General features: G+C 39.7%; 1 protein-coding gene across 2 annotated transcripts in view; it reads left to right on the top strand.

The window, feature by feature from the left end:
- Positions 1-3,134: 3,134 nt before the first annotated feature.
- The window catches only part of LOC117302403 (neprilysin-1-like), a 55,741-nt gene continuing 36,299 nt past the window's right edge, over positions 3,135-22,576 (top strand). The window contains exons 1-2 of one of the 2 annotated variants that reach the window (XM_033786338.1): positions 3,135-3,471; positions 3,645-3,819. In XM_033786338.1, coding sequence (XP_033642229.1) covers positions 3,789-3,819 — 31 coding nt within the window. In that variant the 5' untranslated portion in view covers positions 3,135-3,471; positions 3,645-3,788. The remainder of the gene's footprint in view (positions 3,472-3,644; positions 3,820-22,576) is intronic. The other variant, XM_033786339.1, reaches the window with a different exon arrangement.

Raw genomic sequence — 22,576 nt, 5'->3', positions numbered from 1 at the left:
GATAAGTTAGGAGTGATTTTCAGGGTGATGTAGATGACAATTTTGCCAAGAAACATACGATGTCATAAGGTCAGTAAACTTTCTCTCCCTGTTGGGAGATTCTTCAAAGGTGGTCTTATAAAAGAGTTAAACATTAGGCTACATGCCAAGATTATGGAAATAGTGTTCAAATCGTTCGCTGAACACTGGGCCTATTTCATAATGACTGTGAAGCATAACAATTTCCGATGAGCACCGTGAAAACCAAAAGCTGGTTGCCGGCCACAACTTACATAAACTTTACACTGTTGCAACTGGTGCCCAACTTATGGTTTTGCTTAGCAAAACTTGATAAGCAGTATAATGTTCTGCTTAACAGCTTTTTATTAAATTGGGCACCGTATAATGGAATGCGTTGTTTGAAAAACCATTCTACTTAAAAGTAAAAGTAGTGAACACATTGAGCCACTCCGAGAATACTGGGTCAGAATTGATCCGAAATACGGGTCAAGCTGACCCTGAAAATGGTTCTTAAAAGAACTAGCGGGATTTTTACTCTGATTTAGCGTCAGTTTGACACAACAAATCCGAGTCATACTGCTCCAGAAGCCGATGACACGAAACGCTACGACTAATCCTACTTCGAGATAGGACGAGTAACCCGTCCTAACTTAGGATGGGTTCACTGCATCCGAACGTCTATGGTTACGGAGCTTATACTAGTCCTCAGTCCTAAGATTAATCCGAAGTTAGAAAGAGTTTGGTGAAATCGACGGCAGGCCCCATGCATTTCAGTTCTGGGTAAATTCTGTCCTGGGTAAATTCAAATTGCCCTGGAAGTTTAGAGGTGTTTGAGGAGGGGGGATCGGGACGTGGAGGGGGGGGGGGGGGGGGGGTCGGGACATGGAGGTGGTGGTTGGGACGTGGTGGGGGGGGGGGGGTCGGGAAGTGAAGGGGGTCGGGACGTGGAGGGGAGGAGGGGGGTCGGGACGTGGAGGGGGAGGAGGGACGTGGAGGGGGGTCGGGACGTGGAGCGGGGGTCGGGACGTGGAGGGGGTAGTCGGGACTTGGAGGGGGGTCAGGACGTGGAGAGGGGGGGGTCGGGACGTGGAGTGGGCGTCGGGATGTGGAGGGGGGGGGGTGAGGGCAGGCAATCCTCTTTGAGGCTTAAGTTACACATTCCCCACACACTAATGGGTACCATTCAGCTCCCCCACAGTGAGCACGTACTCAGATCCAATCTACGACTCTGGAGGTAAAACACATCAAACCATTATCACGCCCCTCGATATCATTTTCTGGATCTGCGCTGGGGGATTAATAAAACACACCCCCGGATGTTTTCGTTTAAAGGCACTGGACACTATTGGTAATTACTCAAAATAATTGTTAGCATAAAAACTTACTTAGTATGGGCAAATGAGAGCTGTTGATAGTATAAAACATTGTGAGAAACGGCTCCCTCTGAACGTAGTTTTTTAGGAAGAAGAAATTTATCACTAAAATATTTCAATTGAATTCGAGACCTCAGCTGAGGTCTCGAATTCATGCATCCAAAAGAGCAGAACTTGTGCGACAAGGGTGTTTTCTTCTTTCATTATTCTCCCGCAACTTCGACGACCAAAAATGAGTTCAAATTTTCATAGGTTGGTTAATTTTTTTGTTGCATTATATTATGTAGAGATACACCAAGTGAGAAGACTGCTCTTTGTCAATTTACCAAAGTTGTCCCGTGTCTTTAAAACAAATTGCAAAAATTAACTCATTCCATACTTGAAATGCTTCAGAATGTTTATACACATGTGGTGTATAGCATGCAGCCCTCTAACCACCCAACTGAATACCGTTATACTGGACGGCTGCTTGCTATTAAGAGATATTATCAAGCTTCTAAGCATGGGTAAAACCCGCAGGAGGATCCAAAGCGATTGAACCCGATTAACCCTACAGTAATAGAAGTAATAAATAATCTGGAAATAGTGCAAAGGCCCCCTAGAAAGGAAGTTTAAATAAATAACAACGGGAGGAAAGAAAAGACAAGCAATGTTTGAAATGTACGCCAGTCAACTCAGCGCTGGGCCAGTGGGAGTTCATGCAAAGACCACACTACTACTAACTAAACGACTTTAAACTGCACGCATCGGACTCTATGAAACTATCTGTCTATCCAGTCACGTAAGCACAACGGTAAGCACAACGGTTTTTTTATCGAAATGGCCAATACATTCGAAATGGCCAATACATCCCCAAATACGAAAGAGAGCAAAACAAAGCTAATACATTATAACGGTGACTATTGCTCCACAGGAAACAAAACGATTGATAATAGGGTGACCGACTTTATATATTTAGAGGTAGATATAGTTCAGTTGGTAGAATACCATCACATTAATCCAGATGAGACAAAGCAAGTTAAAATCTTGCGCCCAAAAGGTTTTCCCTTGGCATCTATATTGTTTTAAACTTGGCACTGGTACGAGAAAAGTGAAGTTAGCTGAGAGCCACCAGTATCCAAGTTGGTTTACAGAAGCTGAGATTTATTGTATTGTATTGTATTATGTTTTATTCCAGAATGGAACACACCCCATAACTCTGGAGAGGGTAAACAAAACAATAAAAACAAAATACATTGACCACATCTTTTCCCATAAACCATAGGTCAAAAAAAAACATTTTTATTGAAAGAAAATCTCTCGAACATAATTTGTATTCTTTGCACCGAACTAAGCAGCCGATCTCGTTCGGAAATAATCACATTCTAGCCAGGAAATGTCAAGTTCACTCGTTTCATAATGCATCGCGCGTAATAAAAAAGAAAAAATCACCGACAACACACAAAAAAGAGCGATGCCCGCAATCGACTTCATTGCCAATGCGTAAATTATTCTACACTTATGTAGCGACTTAGGGGTAGCATTACGTCGTGTGTCTATTTACACGCAGGTGCCTCACTAGAGAGATTCACTCGGCAGCGTTGAGACGCTCTAGACCCCCGGTGTAGAGCAGTGTGTTACATGAGAATACTAATGCATCAACCTTAGTAGTGTGTGCACATTTTATATAGATTTGCCACCTCGTACCTCTCGCTTCCTATTTCAGTAACGGCCCGTGCCCCTTCGCGGTTGGGTGTTTACTAGCTGCTGTCTCCCCCCCCCCCCCCCCCCCGTCAGTGACCTGCCAGAGTGCCCGCAGGGGAGAGAGGTTGGAGTAAATACCCATCCTTGTTGATAGCTGCAAGTGAAAATTCCTTTCACTATTTCCAGTAGAGGTTGGGGAGTTTTTTAAACGGATCTTTTGGAGAAAAAAAAACTCCAGCTACCTGACTGCTGTGTGCTGCTGCTGAGTGGACGATTCTGTACGTCTTTTACCCGCGTCAGGTCCAACAGCGTGGTGGTCCGATCTCTATCAACCAGAAACCCGCAGGAAGTCATTTCTTAGATAAAACGTCTAATTCCACTTGACAGTGTCATAGCTATCTCCAGATCACCATGGGTAAGTCCTATGGAATTGTGTGTGTGTCTTGCTTCCTTGTAGAGAAATAACTTGAATGGAAATTGGTATCCAGCACTTTGTGTGTCTCTCTTCTGCCTTGAATTATTAATGTACGTATAGCCGGCTCCTCAACGACGGGTGTCGCTCGTACTTTCTGTTTGAATACACTTTAGACATCATGACTGAAGTACAGGGGGTGTAGTGATGTTGACGTCGACCGTCCTCTTCTTACGACCACGGATCTTCTCTTAGTCGTTAAGACACTCATCATCAACCCATAAGGAACAAACGGGGAATCACAAGCACCATCACAGAACATGACGTATCATCGAGCGGAAACTTCAAACGGTCAGTTTTGCTTTAAAATAGACCGAACCTGTTTCTGTTTCACTTCATGGCAGGCTGGTTTGGTGAATCAATGTTTGTGATTTGGGTAGAATTTTAGTTGTAGTCCTAAGTGGACACATCACCTCGTCAGATTGTTGTTTGTTTGTAATTGTTAATTGTTGCATCGATTGTCATATATTATTTTGTATTTGCCAAAATAGACATGCAACCTTAGTTGTTTTCAAAAAGGTTTACCAACCTCGTCCTCTCCAGTGCTTTTCTTGGCAGGTAAGATTTTACCCTTGGCCCAATTTCATAGAGCTGCTTAAAGCATGGAGGTAGGACCCTGGACACCTTTGGTTATTTGCAAAGACCGGTCTGTGAACATTTGAACTCAATTGTCGTCGAAGTTGCGAGAGAATAATGGAAGAAAAACAAGGTGTGCTTTCAGATGCTTGACTTCGGGACCTCAGCTGAGGTCTCGAATTCGATTCAAATAATTATTTTAGTGAGAAACTACTTCTTTTTCAAAAACTACATTACTTCAGAGGGAGCCGTTTCTCACAATGTTGTATACTATATACAGCTCTCCATTGCTCGTTACCAAGTAAGTTTATGCTAACAATTATTTTGAGTAATTACCAACAGTGTCCAGTGCCTTTAAGCAAAAATAATAGTAGATAAGCACAACAAAATGATGCTTACCACCAGAGTCAGGTTGCCAGCCAAACTACCATGTCACATGTACAGTTTGTGACTAATATCCTGCTATTTATTTTAGCTTAGCAGAAAATAATAATTCTCTGTTTAAGCAGGTCTATCAAAGTTATCCCCAGGTCGCATGAGCAATCTTACATTTTGTGTCATAATTACCACACGGGTTAAAATGACACTGAAAGAGTTTTGAGGTTTGCCTCATTTTCACAGTCAAAGTTACTGTACAAATCACAGAACATAAGATGATTTGTTTGTCTTCACTGAGCTAGCCGTGTACAAATTGTGCCTGCATGGAGTACAGGTTGTTTCGTAACCACATTACGTCACAGGTCAAACCTTCAACTTGTTCATAGCATGGAGGTAATTTCCACCTCCATGTTCATAGTGGGAGGTTTGCGATGTGCACGGGAGATGCCAACACTTTCCAGAAAATTTGTGACCGAAATGTTAAGTCGAAAAGTGGCAGTAATCACAATTTAATTATTAGCGGGGTCAGATAGGGGAAGATGTTTGGTGGAATTTGATAATTGGATTTGGAATTTGGCACAGAATCATAATATGTCACGAGAAACATTGATGAAGTGGTTTCCCATAGCTGTCAGTGGTCAAATGTCCCCTGTCCATCATTTTTTATTTTTGTCTGTCTGTTCCTTGCTCTATCGCCTGTCCAACAGGGGAAAAAGTACAAATGCTTTTTGTTTCGCTACTTCCTGCATGCCAACATTAAGTATATTTGTAATTCTGTCAGGAAGTGTCGTAATTTGGGTGCAATATCTGATGATAATTTCACTATGGACAGTTTTGTTTCACGCTTGGTTCATGCTTTTGTGGTGTGTCATCTTGATTTTTGCAATAGCCTCCTTTCTGGGATCTCGGCTCGTCAAGTGCAAAAGATGCAGGTTGTGCAGAACTCTGCAGCTCGTCTTATTTATCGTATCAGGAAACATGAACCTGTGTCTGTTATTCTAAGAGACTTACACTGGCTACCTATTCACTCTCGCATTTCATTCAAAATATTGTTGTTAGCATATGAATGTTTTTATGATTTTGCGCCTCCTTATTTGACAGAGATGTTAACATTGTACACACCTTCTAGAAATCTTCGTTCTAATAAGAAAAAGTTGTTTGTTATTCCACCAGTGATGACCAAATCATATGGTGAACGCAGCTTCGTTCACACTGCCTCAACCTTATGGGACAATCTCCCGGAACACATAAAAAACATCGATTCCATTATTAGGTTTAAGATTGCTTTAAAGACGCACTTATTTATCATTTAATTCATCCGTTTCGTTTGTTACCCAGTACATCTTGTCTTTGTATTCTGTTGTGTTTTTCTCAGAAGCGCTTAGGGACATGTTTGATTTCTATGTGTTATGCGCTATATAAGAATGGTTAATTATTATTATTGTTATGTATTGCTGCACTACAATGTGAACATGGCATGTTGTTTTAGTCATTTCGTCTATAACATATATCTATACCTATATTTACCACTTTTACGGCCCAGTAACCCATCCTTTCATACTAAACATTCTTTGTCCCCACCACTTCACTCCTATTGGTTCATAGCCACCAATATTGTTTCTGAAATAGAAACTTTGATTGGCTGTTATTTTCCCGCTTTTTTCTGGATCCTTTCCTTAATCCCTTTTCCCCCTCTCTTTTTCTATAAATGGTTATGTATTTGTTTGTACTTGTTTTATGCCTCTGAAGAAGGTCCGGATTGGATCGAAAGCTAAGGCCATCTACCCTATTCATTATATATCTATATCTAAGATATTTGCCTATTAGTCTACCATAGAGGTAGAGAATAAGCTGGTCACAGATTTGAATGTTGAAAAAAAGTATAGTGAAATAACAAAATCAAAATCAAAATGGCTGCTAATTCTTGTTATTCAAGAATCATGTTCTTTTGAAAGGACAAATCTGCAATGGACTGCCTTTTGCATGAAAAAATTTGACCGTAGCTCTGTCTGGGTGCCTTGTCATTGGTTGTATCATAAAATGCACAATCCAACATCTATCTGTCGTACTAAAATAATATAAAAACCAGCATGTTAGTTAAATCCGGCCATTGCGCGAACGTGGTGGTCCATTAAAAATGGAATCCAATTGTGATCTTTCGAAACTTATTCAAGCTTTTTAATTCACTCAGTTATAATCAAACTCTCATTTGTTTCCATACTTCATTCATATTTCTGAAAACAATACATACCCAAACAAATTTTAATGGAAGAAGTTACTTCAAAAATGCATTTTTGTACCATGCAAAATACTTTAGGGGCTTTCCCCATAGGTAATGTCTATGATTCCTAAATGTCTTCAACCTTTCTTGTTTAAAACAATGTTGGTGCACCCACAATGTCTATCTGAGCATAGAAACACATAAAGTAAACAGAAGAAGGCACGGGGACAGACATGTCGAACCTGTCATTAAGAAACAAATGGAGAACAACAAAATATTAATTAGAAGGTAACCAAAATTCATCATATGCTGAACATTAAATAAGTTTTTAGAGGCATTTTCTAAAAGCGCCCAACAGTTTCAAACCCCCCCCAAAAAAAAAAAATTAAAAAAAAAAAAAAAAAAAAAAAAAATACATTTCCTAAAATTACTACACAATGTCTATATCCAATTGTTAAAGCACCGACAAACCATAGAGACAAACATAGGAACAAGATAGTCCAGACAGACGGGTTTTACTGAAATAAAATAGTACATGCCTACAGTGTACGCGTTGGAGATGTTGGATCGCATGTTTATTGTAAGAGGGGAAGTCATGTGGAAAACAGAGCTGCGTCTGCAGCCACCTGCTTGTAAATTTTGAATAATCGCAGCAGCTTTAAAACCTCGACAAATTACACCTTGTACGTACAATCTATATACCTTGTTGAAAGGTGGATTTCTACAATGCTATTGTAAAGCCGTTGGTCCCATGTGTTGTGTAACCATAGAGAAAATGTGTAACACATGTAAAAAAGAACCCAGTGCACTTTAATCGAAAAGAGAAGGGGTTCGCCCGGTGTTCCTGGGTGTGGCTGCTAAATGCGCAGTAACACCTTATAAACCCGTATAAGGTGCTACATAACTGGGTCTCAAAATTCATAACTTTCAATAACCTCTCTTTCTGTATAATGTATATTTACTAAGCGCATTGAGTACCTTGTTGGCATATACGTGCGTTAAAGGCATTGGACACTATCGGTAATATTGTCAAAGACTAGCCTTCACAGTTGGTGTATCTCAACATATGCATAAAATAACAAACCTGTGAAAATTTGAGCTCAATCGGTCATCGAACTTGCGAGATAATAATGAAAGAAAAAACACCCTTGTTGTCACACGAAGTTGTGTGCGTTTTAAGGTGGTTGATTTCGAGACCTCAAGTTCTAAACCTGAGGTCTCGAAATCAAATTCGTGGAAAATTACTTCTTTCTCGAAAACTATGGCACTTCAGAGGGAGCCGTTTCTCACAGTGTTTTATACCATCAACCTCTCCCCATTACTCGTCACCAAGAAAGGTTTCTTGCTAATAACTATTTTGAGTAATTACCAATAGTGTCCACTGCCTTTAAGACTTCGATAGCTTTGTTACTATGTACATGGATGTCCATTGGACATTGTGCATTGCAGTCGATTGTGAACTGTGGTGACACTGATGGCCATCTAGTCCACCACTTGGCACTGGGTCTATTTTTCCTCCATGGTCCTGCCGAAAAAAATAAATGTCCTTGGAAGTAATTATAATTGACCAACTAACCTTCTTATAACTATTAATAAGTGATTTGTCGAAAGTTGGTCCATACTTTATAAAAATCAAGAAATCTGGTAAAATGGGCACGCGTAGTCGGGTACTTTTATCTGGGGAATCAAAGGTTGTTCGCATCATTGGCAAGATTGAAATAATATTAGTTAGTGTTTGTTCACCATACTATTTACACACTTGCATCGATGATCATAGTGGAAAACCTCCCTTGAAACTTCATCGCCTGCAAGGCTATAGATTTTGCAAATGGATACACTAAATAAATTAGTTTTGATCTCGTGAGTGCAAAACCCGATGTTTGATGAGACCAGTTTAGTTTTCCTCGAGAGCTGCTGTAGAGATTACTCTACTCAAGACTCAAGACCAGTGAAAACATCACAAGGTTTGTTTTCACTATTCTCGCGTGACTCTGATGACCGATTGAGCTTGATACATTTTCACAGGTTTGTTATAACATGTAAACCTGTTTTGGATCACACAAAATTGTGGATACTGTTCTTGTATGAATTACCAACGTGCTCGCGTTCTTTTAATGTCAAATCTTGATTTATCCAACAAATGTATAAAACAAAGAAAGATTTTGCAATGTGTCCTTAAAGACTGTGGACACTATTGGTAAGTACTCAAAATAATTCTCATCATAAAACCTTTCTTGATTACGAGTGATGGGGGAGGTTGATATAAAACATTGTGAGAAACAGCTCCCTCTGGAGTGACGTAGTTTTCGAGAAAGAAGTAATTTTCCACGAATTTGATTTCGAGACCTCAAGTTTAGAACTTGAGGTCTCGAAATTAAGCATCATAAAGCACACAACTTCGTGTGACAATTGTGTTTTTTCTTTCATTATTATCTCGCAACTTCTACGACCGATTGAGCTCAAATTTTCACAGGTTTGTTATTTTATGCATACAAATTATTTTGAGATACACCAAGTGAGAAGACTTTTTTTGACATTTACCAATAGTGTCCACTGTCTTTAAAGGCACTGGACACTATCGGTAATTAATCACTCGAAATAATTGTTAGCATAAAAACTTACTCGGTAACGAGTGGAGAGCTTTTGATAGTGTGAAACATTGTGAGAAACGGCTCCCTCTGAAGTAACGTACCTTTTGCGAAAGAAGTAATTATTTCTCACTTAAACATTTGAATTTTAGAGACCTCAGAATTAGATTTTGAGGTCTCGAAAAATCAAGCATCTGAAAGCACACAACTTGTGCGATAAGGGCGTTTTTACTTCCATTAGTATCTCGCACTTTCGACGACCAATTGAGCTCAAATTTCACAGGTTTGTTAATATTTTATGCATTTTGTTGAAATAAACCAAGTGAGAAGATTAGTCTTTTACAACAACAAGGTGTCCAGTGTCTTTAACAACAGCCATACTCTCTGGGAATGTAAAAAAAATGTGAAACTTTCACTCTATTGTCCGAGTGGTGTTTAGTTTCACTCCATTGAGAGTGAAAGTCAATCCGTGTTCCTCTTTTTGAGTGAAATTGGAACAAACGTCACATCAAAATAGAGTTGAAAGTACCCGTCTTTTACTCTAAAAAGAGTTGTCCGCCATATGGCTCTTTGCAAGAGTATTGCATAGCCGATAGCCGATAGCCGCTAGAATTCATCACTCGTGCGATGAGAAAACTATGCTCCAAAATAGAAGTACTTCACCCCCAAGTTTTATCAATCCTGTCCTGTCATTCATCGTGTTTGGTTTGGTATCCTGGGTTCAAAGATGACCCAAACAGAGCAAGAACGTGGGCTTAGTACTCCCTTTACTGACTGGAGGGAACTGTCTGTGCCGCATTCTATTCTGTCAGGTTTTTGTTTGTTCTCCTTCTATTCTGTCAGTTAGTCTGGGGAAGGAAATCATTTAGACGTGGTGTTTGAAAGGCTCGAACGGCTTGAGAGAATATAGAATGAACTCAGTGAACCTGGTGATTGAAATACTTGGATTTTTTACCCAAACATCGACTTGGGTATTGGCTCTGGATTGAGATCCGGCCGGCTCTGGCCTGGGCTTCTTCATCAATTTTGGAGCAGTGAACCAAACCACAGAACCAATTTTGAAAACCAATTTTGAACTAAACTACCGAGTCAGGAACAGTTCACAGCAACAGTTTTTTTTACGGTGATTGCTTCTTTCTGCGCGGTGTTTCAGTTGTCAACACTAAACGGATTCTGGATGGTGTCCAGACACCCTTCTCAAACATTCTCAAACATTCTCAAACATCAAACCACCTACCAAATACAATGGATGAAGTCTAGGCTCAGAAAATATAAATGATTGCATATCGCATTGATCTTTTGTGAATCAAAGAGTACTTTTGCATATTGCCATAGACCTAACAGTGACGTCATCACACCGCCATTTTGAACCTGACATTTCAACTCTAGCGGCGGATTTTACACCACCACACTTAAGTTGCTTAGTTTGTACGGATGTTAAATCTCGTTTCGATTTATAACATACATGTATGTCAATGCACACGACGTCCTAAAATATAAATGTGTGTAAGGTTGGCATCGTAACAAATATACGTTTATGGTATCGTTACCTTTTCTTTGTCAACCAAGATACCAGCGACTTGTTTATACGAACAACTTCCCAAAACCAAAACACAAAGCCAGTGCCGTCGATTTCACAAAGAGTTTGGGACTCGTCTTATCTCGAGTTAGGACGAGTAACTCGTCCTAACTTAGGATTAATCTTTAAGGTCTGCATGCTACAGTGCAGGGTTGGGACTCGTCCTAAGTCCTAAGATTAGTCTTTAAAGTTAGGAAGAGTTTTGTGAAATCGGCGGCATGACTCCCAACATGTACAATGTTCACAACAAACAATTTTTTAATTCCCTGATTGCTTCGTTTGAGCATAGGGAGATTAAATATTTCCATTCGTAAGCACATTCGCTAGCATTATTCTCCACAGTGTGAGAGCAGCATAATGAAACTTTTTTTTTCTTTCATTATTCTCTTGCAACTTCGATGACCAATTGAGCCCAAATTTTCACAGGTTTGTTATTTGATGTTGAGATAAACCAGTGAGAATACTGGTCTTTGACAATACCAAATCAGCCGATTTCACGAAACGCTAGGATTAATCCTTTCTCGAGTTAGGACGAGTATTATTAACTCGTCCTAACTTGGATGGGTTCAATGCGTCCTTACGTCTATATGGATACGGAACTGAACTCGTCCTAAGATTAATCCTAAGTTAGGAAGAGTTTGGTGAAATCGAAAGAAGTGCCTTTAAGCAGCAGACAGTTCGAACGGACGTTGCACCTTTACCTTGAACTCCCTCCCTGCTGTAAGGTTCTCTTCCTAATGAGGAAGTGCCATGGGGGGTTTGTGCACATTCTTCGGGGGGCTTGTATGTATTGGGATCTTCGGCCAAGACAAACAGTAGAATATAAACACAGACGTATGCGTTCGTGTCACTCAAGTTAGACCGACAGAATTAGACGTCAATGGGTTTATTATTTTTACAAATTCAAAAGACAACATCTTGAATTTTCAATATCGCGTTTAAATGTTTTCGCTCGATGATGCAAACTGTTTAACAGCAGCACAAGTTTTTAATGAAGTTAAAATACGGTACGCCGTATGGTTGATACCATAATCTGGCCCGAGAGGGCGTCTTTGACGTGACAGAACTTTATGCACTGCAAAGCCTAATGAGGTAATTCTTTCTAGAATAGTAGATTCACATTCACTGGGTTTTGTCTTCGGAAAAATGCCACACAACCTGTGACCATTTCATGAAACTCGATGCTTTAGTGAAAACAATGTATTATAATGGTTTGCATTTTGTAAGTATTTTCCACACCGGGCTTATTCTGATTCGAGCAATTGAATTAAGCAATGTTTATATGGGGTTTTAATGTCGATATTCTCGATGTTTGACAGTTTCTCACCTTGAGGTTTAAACAATTGAAAGATTAAAACTAAAAATGATTTGTGTGTGAAAATTATCGGTTACGTCTCTGACCTAAAAGGAGACAACGATCATGTAACTTTTACAACAATAGTGACCTTTTTGCATTCCAGGGCCTTTCTGGAAGGCAATATACTATACACCGGCCATGCCAGAAGGGCAATTTGGCCATAATGGGCAGTTTGGTCAATGGGCAATGTTCAAGAGTTATACAAATATCAGTTGAACGAGCTTTCAGATGTGCCCCTTTCTTCATATCAAAAGTTGATTAAGATCAGATTGTGCAATCTCAATATTATTGCATCAATTTTGCTAGTGTGTGCCTGCAGGAAATCAAGGCTTGTGTTCTTCTTGCGCAAACAGGTGATGTCATAGCCATAGTTTTATTCAAAACACAATTTCCTTTTAGAAAGCGACTATTTTGGTCACATCCCTCTCATTACGTAATCACGATTACTTGCGGTCACGGGGGTGCTATACCTCCTTATGGTATATCAGGAGGTCGTATTGCGCACTGGTGCAAACTTTAAGAATTTCCCGTTAGATCCATTTGTAAACACACAATTTCATGTCTCTATTCATTAGGCCTTGTGTCCGTAGATCCAACATCTCTGAACTATCATTTAACTCGGGAGACAACTGTTTACTCACAGACACCAAACGTACCTAGTCATCAAAACGCTCCAGCAATGCGCACGAGCGCTTTGACAGCGCCCCCAGCGGGTTACCGGCAGGTTGCACGTAACGTAATCGCTGAAGTTATCAGTTTTAATTTTTAGGAAAACAATGCGTCCTTTTTTATCTTAGCAGGGAGGACTGGACAACCATTGCGTGGGAAGCTTTGAATTGCATATGATTTGGCGAATGCTAAAGGCACTAGACACTTTGGTAATTGTGACCAGTATTCTCACTTGGTGTATCCCAAAATATGAACAAACCTGTGAAAATTTGGGCTCATTGGTGATCGAAGTTGCAAGAAAGTAATGATAGGAAAAACACCATTTTGCACAGTAGTATGTGTGCATTCAGATGCATAACTAAAAGTCTTTAGCTGAAGTCTTTTATTACCTGAGTGAGAAACAACCTCTTTCTTAACAACTACGTTAGTTCAAAGGGAGCCTTTTCTCACAATGTTTTATACTATCAACAGCTCTCCGTTTCTTGTTTTATACCACGTTAGTTTTTATGCTAGCAAATCTTTTTAGTATGGTGTCCAGTGCCTTAAAAGCTCATAAGCTCGGTCGGCCTTGTGCACTCATCTCTAAACAAGCAGACCGTAAGGCTTAGGCAGAGGGTCACAGATTGGTGGTCGTCAGCATAGTGCTGATTTATGCAACTTTATAAAAGACAAATACAATAAAAGTCACAAGTGAAAGTTTACAGTTGTCTTCTCGCTGATAAAACAACACAAAACCGTTACTGCATTTTTATCTATAGGCCATCTCTCTTCATCATCTTACAAAACTGGATGAAATTAAAAAATATTATAGTTTCTGGTAAATGGACTTGATTGGTGTGACATTATTTCATGGGAAGGGTCCATTACCAATAGTGTCCAGTGTCTTTAAGGTGTTTGTTTGGTATTTAGTCGTGCAATATACTATAAATGGCAGCTTACAACTTGGCTTTTCACAAATTAAATCTAATGTTTCCTGGTATGGTCAAATCTGCCCCAAAATAGGACCATAGCTTCTATTACAGATAAAACAAAATTACCGAAGAAAGTGTCACCTCCTCCTAGGACGGAAACACGCGGGTGTATATTCCACAGTTGTTTATCTTATCCTGTTGCTACAGTTATTTTTCTCCATTTCCGTTTGTAATGACACAATCGAAGATAACTAAGTTAACTGTTTCATCCACTCGCCTACAATTCTCGGCAAGCATCGATCTAGTGAAAACTTCCACCATCAAAATATTTTGACTGTGAGCACATTTTCCACGTGTTTTTGTCCCGCGGTTGCCGCCCGGCTAAAAAAAAGTACACTGACGACTGTCTTTTTCTTTCCTATCTTGCCAGGAAAATCAAAGAGGTTGATTCAAATTGATGGGGGAGGGGGGGGGAGTATTTCCCAGAGTGGTCTGTGCAACAGTGGCTTGGATCGATGCTGGGGTCTAGTAATGAAAAAGCGTTTAGTATTGGTTAGTCTGATGGGTGTGTTTGTGTGAGAAATGAAACCGACGACTTTTTGACACTGTACATTATTGGTAATTGTCAAAGACCAAAACATGTTGGGATGGCGTCATGTTTTAGAAAAGAACTTTTCCCTTCATGTCAAAATGTGTGGTGTATTCCAGACTCTCGAAGCACGACGGCTCGAAGTGTTTGCTGCACAGCGCTGGAAAAGACGTCGGACACCGGACCACTTTGCAAACTGACCCCATCTTTAGTTGTTTTGCTGCATCCAGCAGCAATACACCTGGTCAACATTGCCAGAAAAATGCAAGAACAAAAAACCTTTTTTTCGAATATACAAACTCACGACCAGGACTTGCATGTACTTGCACGTACGTGTGTTCGATGTTCGATCGAGGCAAAGTCTGTCTCGATTGACGTCACAAAAGGGGTAGGCGGAGTCACCCCCAAACAACTTTATCTATTTTTAAACGTATAAATCGTTACAATTAATTACTCAAACAATTATTTTTATCGTCATAAACATATAATGTTTGAAGAAAAAAAATATATATTTCCAGGTGACTTTAAATATTTATGGTCATGGAGATAATCATAGAGAAAATTGATAATATTAAATCTGAAATCTCACTGATTATAAAAAAGCTCAACCATCAAATGTCGAGGAAATAGCATTCGACTCATTGAGACACCCGCCCCCCACCCCCCCCCCAAAAAAAATCATTGAGGTAGACAATTGAATTAAGCCCGCAGATATCAACATGCAAATAATCACAGACAAACATAAACAATTTCTCGTTGTTTTCACTGAATCGTGGCCACCCAACCTATTCCACAGTTCGGCATTTCGCATAAAAGCAAGACTCGGTGATTTTGTGTTTTAATACTTCATTTTCACCCGTGAGGAGTTAGTATACCAGGGAGGTCCCCATTAAGCCATCGAAAGGTCACCAGGGGTCATAGGTCAAGTCGTCGTACACGTTTATGTTTGCTTTTTCAAGTGCGAAAAAAACGGTTGCTGACGCCTGGTAGTAGGTGTACTTTTCATAATCAATCTCAAAACCTGTCAACATTTCACCCCTCTATTTTTCATTGACATTGTCCCCCATGGGGAAAATATCGTTCAAGATACATAAATCTCAAACAACCTTCACTTATTCGTCAGAATGGTGTGACTTTGAACAGCTATCGTGTTTTATGAAGGATAACCCAATGGATGGGAAAACCCCGAAGCGACGGGACTACCATAGGGTGCGTTCGTTTAGCTTCCCTGGGTCGGGTGACCCCGGTGTGTGGCGGTTTTTTTTTCCAGGACGAACGTCCGTCCTGGAAAGAAAAAAACGTCACACACCAGGGTCAACCCAGGGAAGCTATATAACGAACGCACCCATTATTTGACGGACAAACCCGAAAAAGGCGGGAAAACTCCGGAAAGGTGTCCGTAATGGCACCCCCATACATTTCCATTGCATTTTTGGTATCCAAGATACGCACTCTAAAAAGTTCCGGATCAATCTCATTTGAACTCAATTTCCATTTTATTGATTGAACACAATTTAAATGATATTTGATCAAAGATCACTTATTGCTGATTTTTGACAAAATGTGACTGTGTTAAAAGGGATCCTTGTAACAATTTTATATAGACTAAGTTTATTGTTAACATATCCATGGTATTGGATTAACTAAAGCTTATTTTGTTTTCTAAATTATAAGTAAGTTTTTAAATGGTTTTATCATCTACCATTGACGATTGACCAGTTTCGTTCACAAAGGATGCTGGCAGAGTTTTGGCCTACCCATTTTGACCAAGTCACTGACTTTTGTTGATTGACACCCCTATAGGACAATGGAATGGTCCAGCTTAGGGTATCATGCTGACCAGTATGTGTACGATGTGGTTAAGACAATTTAAGTAATATATTTAAATACTTTGTGTCACGTGCTTTAAGCGGCTGTCACTCCATGGTTTTAATAAGCGGCTACAAGGTATCGTGAAATCAGGAATAAATCGTTTTATGTTTAAAATGAAAAAAAAAACATTATGTTGCAAAAGTCACGAATTTATCTGTAAGGGTTTAATGACTATATGATGTTTAATACTTTCCAAATAATGCACTCGCTTGACAAAAATAATAACGAGGGAGCTGTTATAAGCGTTCATAATCTGATTTTCGGAACAAGAAGTAAACTGCAAAAAATATGGAGTTTACCCCAAAAACTAACCGACATCAAATTCGGAACTTTTATTAAAAAATGTGAGTCCTTTGCAAATGATGGATTTCTTGTTGATCCTCGGGCTGTCGTTTGTCCATTAGTTTTGAGCAGCTTCGTGTAAATATTTGCACGGATGTCGGAACCTTGCGGCGATAGTAGTCAATCGAGAAAAATATCGGCAGCGCTGATGTGCTTAGGGTGTTCATTAGCCCGTACTTTCACTTTCTTAGAAAGTAGGCGTTCTGGGAATATTGTGTACTCTTGATTCAATTCCCGTTCTCTGTGAGAGGCCCCTAAGCATATTGCGCCAACTAGAAAACCAGCCGTACGGCAGTGCGCGCTCGCCGTCAAAATGTGGTCCCTCTCGCGCGGAACAGGTTGGGGAATGCAGAGCGCCATAAAACAATAGTTTCTGGCGATGACACGGGGTTTGGACTAAGTCAAGTCTAGGGAATATGAGGCCTCGATGCCAGGCAGGGTATATCATTGTATTCAATCTACGATGACGTCATGTCTCATGTTTTGAGCTTCCCAAATACTAAAATGCACTCTCGCTTGACAAATACTAAACGAGAGTGCCGCACTGTTTTATGAGTTCATACGGTGATTTTCGAAACAAGAAGAAAATTCCCAAAAATATAGAGTTTACCCAAAACCTATCCGACATCCATGTGGAAATTATGTACAAAATATGTCTTGTCTAAAGTTATTAAAATTAATAATGATATGCAGTACTTTCATAGCGCATTCCACCGTAAGGGTTACTATATGCGATTTAATGAGAGAAAGAAATGTTGAAAAGAATGAACTTAACTTTGATAACATTGATTGAACGAATGTGTTTTAATCCGGGCTTTAAATTTATCAGTAGATTCAGCCTGTTTGACATTGTGTGGTAAACTGTCCAAAAAGTGTATTTACAGCTCTGCTGTACAACAATGTACAACAGCGCTCTGGAATGACCACGAACCATAGGAAGTAGTTGTGATAGTTAGTTAGTCTCTTCTACAGTCGTCAACAATTTCAAACGGTCATATTATTTCCTCAACCACAATGATGAGCTATTTTGACAATCTATACATCATTCATGAAAGAGCTTCACGTGCATGTACCAAAAGGCAGTGGACACTATTGGTAATTACTCAAAATAAATATTATCATAAAAACTTTCTTGATAACGAGTAATGGGTAGAGGTAGATAGTATAAAGCATTGTGAGAAACAGCTCCCTCTGAAGTGACGTAGTTTTCGAGAAAGAAGCAATTTTACACGAATTTGATTTCGAGACTTCAGATTTAGAATCTTAGTTCTCTAAATGAAGCATCTGAAAGCACACAACTTTGTGTGACAAGGGTGTTTTTTCTCTCATTATTATCGCGCAACTGCGACGACCAATTGAGCTCAAATTTTCACCATAGAAAGTATGTGTGACACCTGCGGCTGACAGAAAATGTTTGTTCCGCCCAAAATTTAAAATGAAATGACATTTTTACACCATTTATGACGGGAGGTCGGAGACTTATAATGAGCACCCCATATTCATCATCTAAACTTGACATTGTCGTCCACGACAGACGTCAACTACTATTCATAAGGACTATATTAAATCAGTACATCACCCAATTGAATTTGACCTTGGCGCCCATCTTTAGGGGACGGGAATTAAAGTTGATCTATCGAATTTGAAAGTACATTGAGATGTTGGGCAGCTTCTCAAGACGACGAGACTTGTGTTGAAGATGTGTTTGTTTTCTTGAGCATTAAAGGCACTGGACACTATTGGTAACTACTCAAAAATAATTATTACATAAAGGCTCACCTGTTACCGAGCAATGGTGAGCTGTTGATAGTATACAACATTGTTAGAAACGGCTTCCTCTGAAGTATCGTAGTTTTTGGATAAAGAGGTAATTTCTCACTCAAATAATGAAAGGACTTTAGCTGAAGCCTTTTATTATTAGGCAGATGAAAGTACACACATTTGTGAGACAAGGGTGTTTTTTATATTTCATTATTCTCTTGTAATTTCGATGACCAATTGAGCCCAAATTTTCACAAGTTTGATATTTTGCATATGTTTGGATACATAAAGTGATAATACTGGCCTTTGACATTATTATCAAAGGTGTCCGGCAGCCTATTTCACGAAACGCTAGGATAAATCCTATCTCGAGTTAGGACGAGTATTCCCGTCCTAACTTAGGATAGGTTCAATACGTCATACGTCTTCGGATACGGAACTTAACTCGTCCTACATCCTATGTAAGTTAGGAAGAGTTTGGTGAAATCGACGGCAGTGCCTTTAATGGGACGAGAGCTGTGGAGGCGAGACGCAGACAAATTGGGCTCAGAAACAATATTGAATAAAGGAGTTACTTATAGTCGTCGTCGTGTGTGTGCCGAGACAGCAATAAAAGCTTGCGAGAGTGAAAAAGCACGATATTGGATTTGTGGGTTTTTTTTGTATGCGAGGATGATTTTCGCGCCAAGTCGATGCCAAGGAACATGTGTTTATTCAAAGACGCACTTTCGTTTGGATGCACGTCAATATTATCAAATGGAATTGTCATAATAATACAATAAAAAGGGTCTTGTGCACTTGACAATAATGTGAAATTCTCCACGTCTGTTTCTTTAAAAAGGCATTAGATTATGTCAGTGTGTTACCCAAACCATTTTCAAAATGGCGTCAATGTTTTTGCTTTGGACGAAGTGGTTATGTATTCATCTGCTATTTTAACACTGTCTTAACGTTCATTTAGGGTTGAAGTTTATATTTTACCTTTATTTCGTAACCTAGTTAGAGTACGTGGAGCATGATATGTTTCTTGTAATGACCGGCCAAAGGAGAGCGACATGAACGCGCCGGCCAACTAACGAAATGTCATAGAATTATAGCTCGCAAGAATGAGATGCTCATATTTGATGATAGTATTAGTAATAATATCGAAGCCTGATATAGCGCACGAATCTACCAAGCAAGGTACTCAAGGCGTTGAGTATCAGAAAGATAGGTTATTGCAGTGATGGATTCTGAGACCCAATTATTTAGCACCTTATAATGGTTTGCATCGTGCTACGGCGCATTCAGTACCCACAGTCAGGAACACCGGGGCGAACCCCTTCTCTTTTCGATAAGTGCACTGGGTTCATTTACATGCGTTACACAACACATGGGACCAACGGCTTTACGTCCCATCCGAAGGACGAAGCCATGGCTATAAGTGCCTTGCTTAAGGACACACATGTCACGGCTGGGGATATATCAATACGATGTCACGATTGGACAGTACTGCATAAGACATGTTAACTACACGTTTTTAAATGTCTGTCGCGGTGATAGCGTTCCGACTCTCTCCGCGATTCCCACGACACTGGCGGTATTCTCGTGAGACTGCTGGCCCTCGCGAGACTGCTGTTCTCACAACTACAGTCCAAGTATTCAGCAGCCAGCAGCTTCGCGCGAGAGCAGTATTCGAGAGCAGTATTCGATCGCGGAGACCTGAATCATGGGACCAATACAACGGTTTTACGTCCCATCCGAAGGACGAAGCCACCACACGACTCAACTATCTCACCGTGGCAGACCATTCACGACTTGTCCACACGTCTAGTACTGCATAAAATTACGCCATGCTATAGGCACGACCTCGCAAAAGCGTTCTATTTCTTCGCAGCATTTTGTTGCAAGCCGTATATTATTTCTGTAGAAGACTCCCGGCCCCCTGGGTGTTAAACAGAAAGGTAACGATTCCAGTCACTTCAGAATTTGACTCAATTTGTGTCCCTCCCCGGAAATCCGAAGAGGACGGTAACAGAATATATAGATCTTGTTCTTGATATAATGAAATAAGGAGATGGTAATAAAAACCAAAATGTGCTAAACGGTTGTGGCTGTAACAGTTTTAGAGAATAGTGGAACGGGGCCATTGGCGATGAGTGCCGGGCAGGGGAGGGTGAATGGGGAGGGGGAGGGGGTGGGGGTGAAACCGGAAAAGTTAAAGATCTAAGGTGGGTAGGATGTGCCAATCTATTCGTAAAGGATAGTTTAGCTCACAAATGTGCAGCAATCATTTTGGTATAATTTTGACGCATGCTTTACGAATAGTGTTCATCTCACTGAGACGAAATATGTTTTGTGGCTTGTTTTGCTCATTTCTCGGGGGCTGCAGTTCCTCGGTGTGTGGTATTTCGGGGAGGCTTTCTACTGTCATTGTCTTCGGGCCCTGTAGGTTTGTTGTGAATCTGTGGACATTTTGAAAAAGTACCTTGTGTTTATCGTTTGTGTTATTGCTTTTTACTTGCCATCTTTTGTTTAAACTTTTACTGCAATTTTAGAATGTTTAATGTATAGTATATAATGTGTATTTTTTATGAGCTAGGTCTGGGAGGGCACATCTTTTTTGATGACAGTTTTTGGACTTTTGCCCTTCCCTGGACGGCCTGTGCTTGTTTTATTGTTTTGCTTTTTTTTTTCCGAAGAATTAAAATAAATAAAAATAAATAAATAATAGTGTTTAAAAAAATCAAACAAATCAGAACAAACAAAGACCAATATGATGTTAACATCAATTTGCATAACAACTGGTGATGACACTCTGCTTGTATGTTAACTGTGAATGATTTCATAATAGTTTAATATCTTAAATATTTTGTGTGGGAAACAGTAAAGTGTTTTCTTGACAACAAATGATTTCGTAACATCAAGTTATCATTATATCTGCCAATCTTCGTTTTATGACCAAATTGGTAATAAATACTTGGAGATTATTATTTTCATTACAGGCCCCTGGGACGGTCTTATGGAACGCACATTTTTATCATAAATCTTGTTGTTGTTGTTTTTTGTTTTTAGTAACAGTTTGTTTATTTAAGTTTCGAAACTTACGTCGTCATCTCTAAATTGTAATCGAATTCTACATATTTTTCATATCTTGTAACCGTTTTGTCTTGTGTTTTTAAACATTGTAAAAATCGGAACGTGATCTTTATACTTTGACCTTTTTTGGGTCAAGTATTGCAGTTGCTCGGTAAATGCACTGGACACTATTGGTAATTACTCAAAATAATTGTTAGCACAAAAACTTACTAGATAACGAGTAATGGAGAGCTTTTGATAGTATAACCCATTGCGAAAAACGGTTCCCTATGATGTAACGTAGTTTTTTAGAAAGATGTAATTTCTCACTCAAATTATAAAAGACTTCAGCTGAAGCCTTCAAATAATTTCTTCCTAATAGGCGCTCCATACTTAAGGTATATTGATTTCGGGGGCGATTGTTGTACACAAACTGTGTTGCCAATCCTGCCTTGATTCCATTCTGGACACACGAGAGGAGACTGGTAGACCTTCCCTCACCTGTTCCTGAACAGGTTCATTTCTTTGTCAAAGTAAGTTAAATAACTTCTTGTTGTTGAAGGAACTGGGGTCGATTTCACAAAGGTAGTCCTAACTTAGGACTAGTCCTAGGCAATGCTAAGGGATAGGACTAGTCCTAAGTTAGGACCAGTAATTCATCCTAACTTAGGACTGGTCCTATCTCTTAGCATTGCCTAGGACTAGTCCTAAGTTAGGACTACCTTTGTGAAATCCACCCCTGGCCACGTTTGGTAATTGTCAAAGAGCAGTCTTCTCACTTGGGGTATCCCAACGTAAATGCATAAAATAACAAACATGTGAACATTTTGGGCAAAATTATTGTCATCAAATTTGCAAGAGATATGAACGAAAATATACACCCTCGTGCTTTCAGAAGCGCAATAGAAGGGTTCAACCCTGAAGTCTTTTAATTACCATTTGAGTGAGAAATTATCTCTTTCTCAAAAACTACACTTTACTTCAGAGGGGCCGTTTCTCACAATGTGTTATACTATCAACAGCTGTCCATTGCTCGTTGCCAAGTACGTTTTCATGCTACAATTATTTTGAGTAAATAGTGTACAGTGCCTTCAATTGATTAAAGAACAAAATCATTGCATCTATGTACTTTTGACGTGCAACTCCTC

The sequence above is a fragment of the Asterias rubens genome, chromosome 18, assembly GCF_902459465.1.
Source record: "Asterias rubens chromosome 18, eAstRub1.3, whole genome shotgun sequence".
NCBI classification, from domain to species: domain Eukaryota; kingdom Metazoa; phylum Echinodermata; class Asteroidea; order Forcipulatida; family Asteriidae; genus Asterias; species Asterias rubens.
The sequence above is the reverse complement of the archived record's forward strand: the minus strand, read 5'-3'. Positions and strand labels throughout refer to the sequence as shown.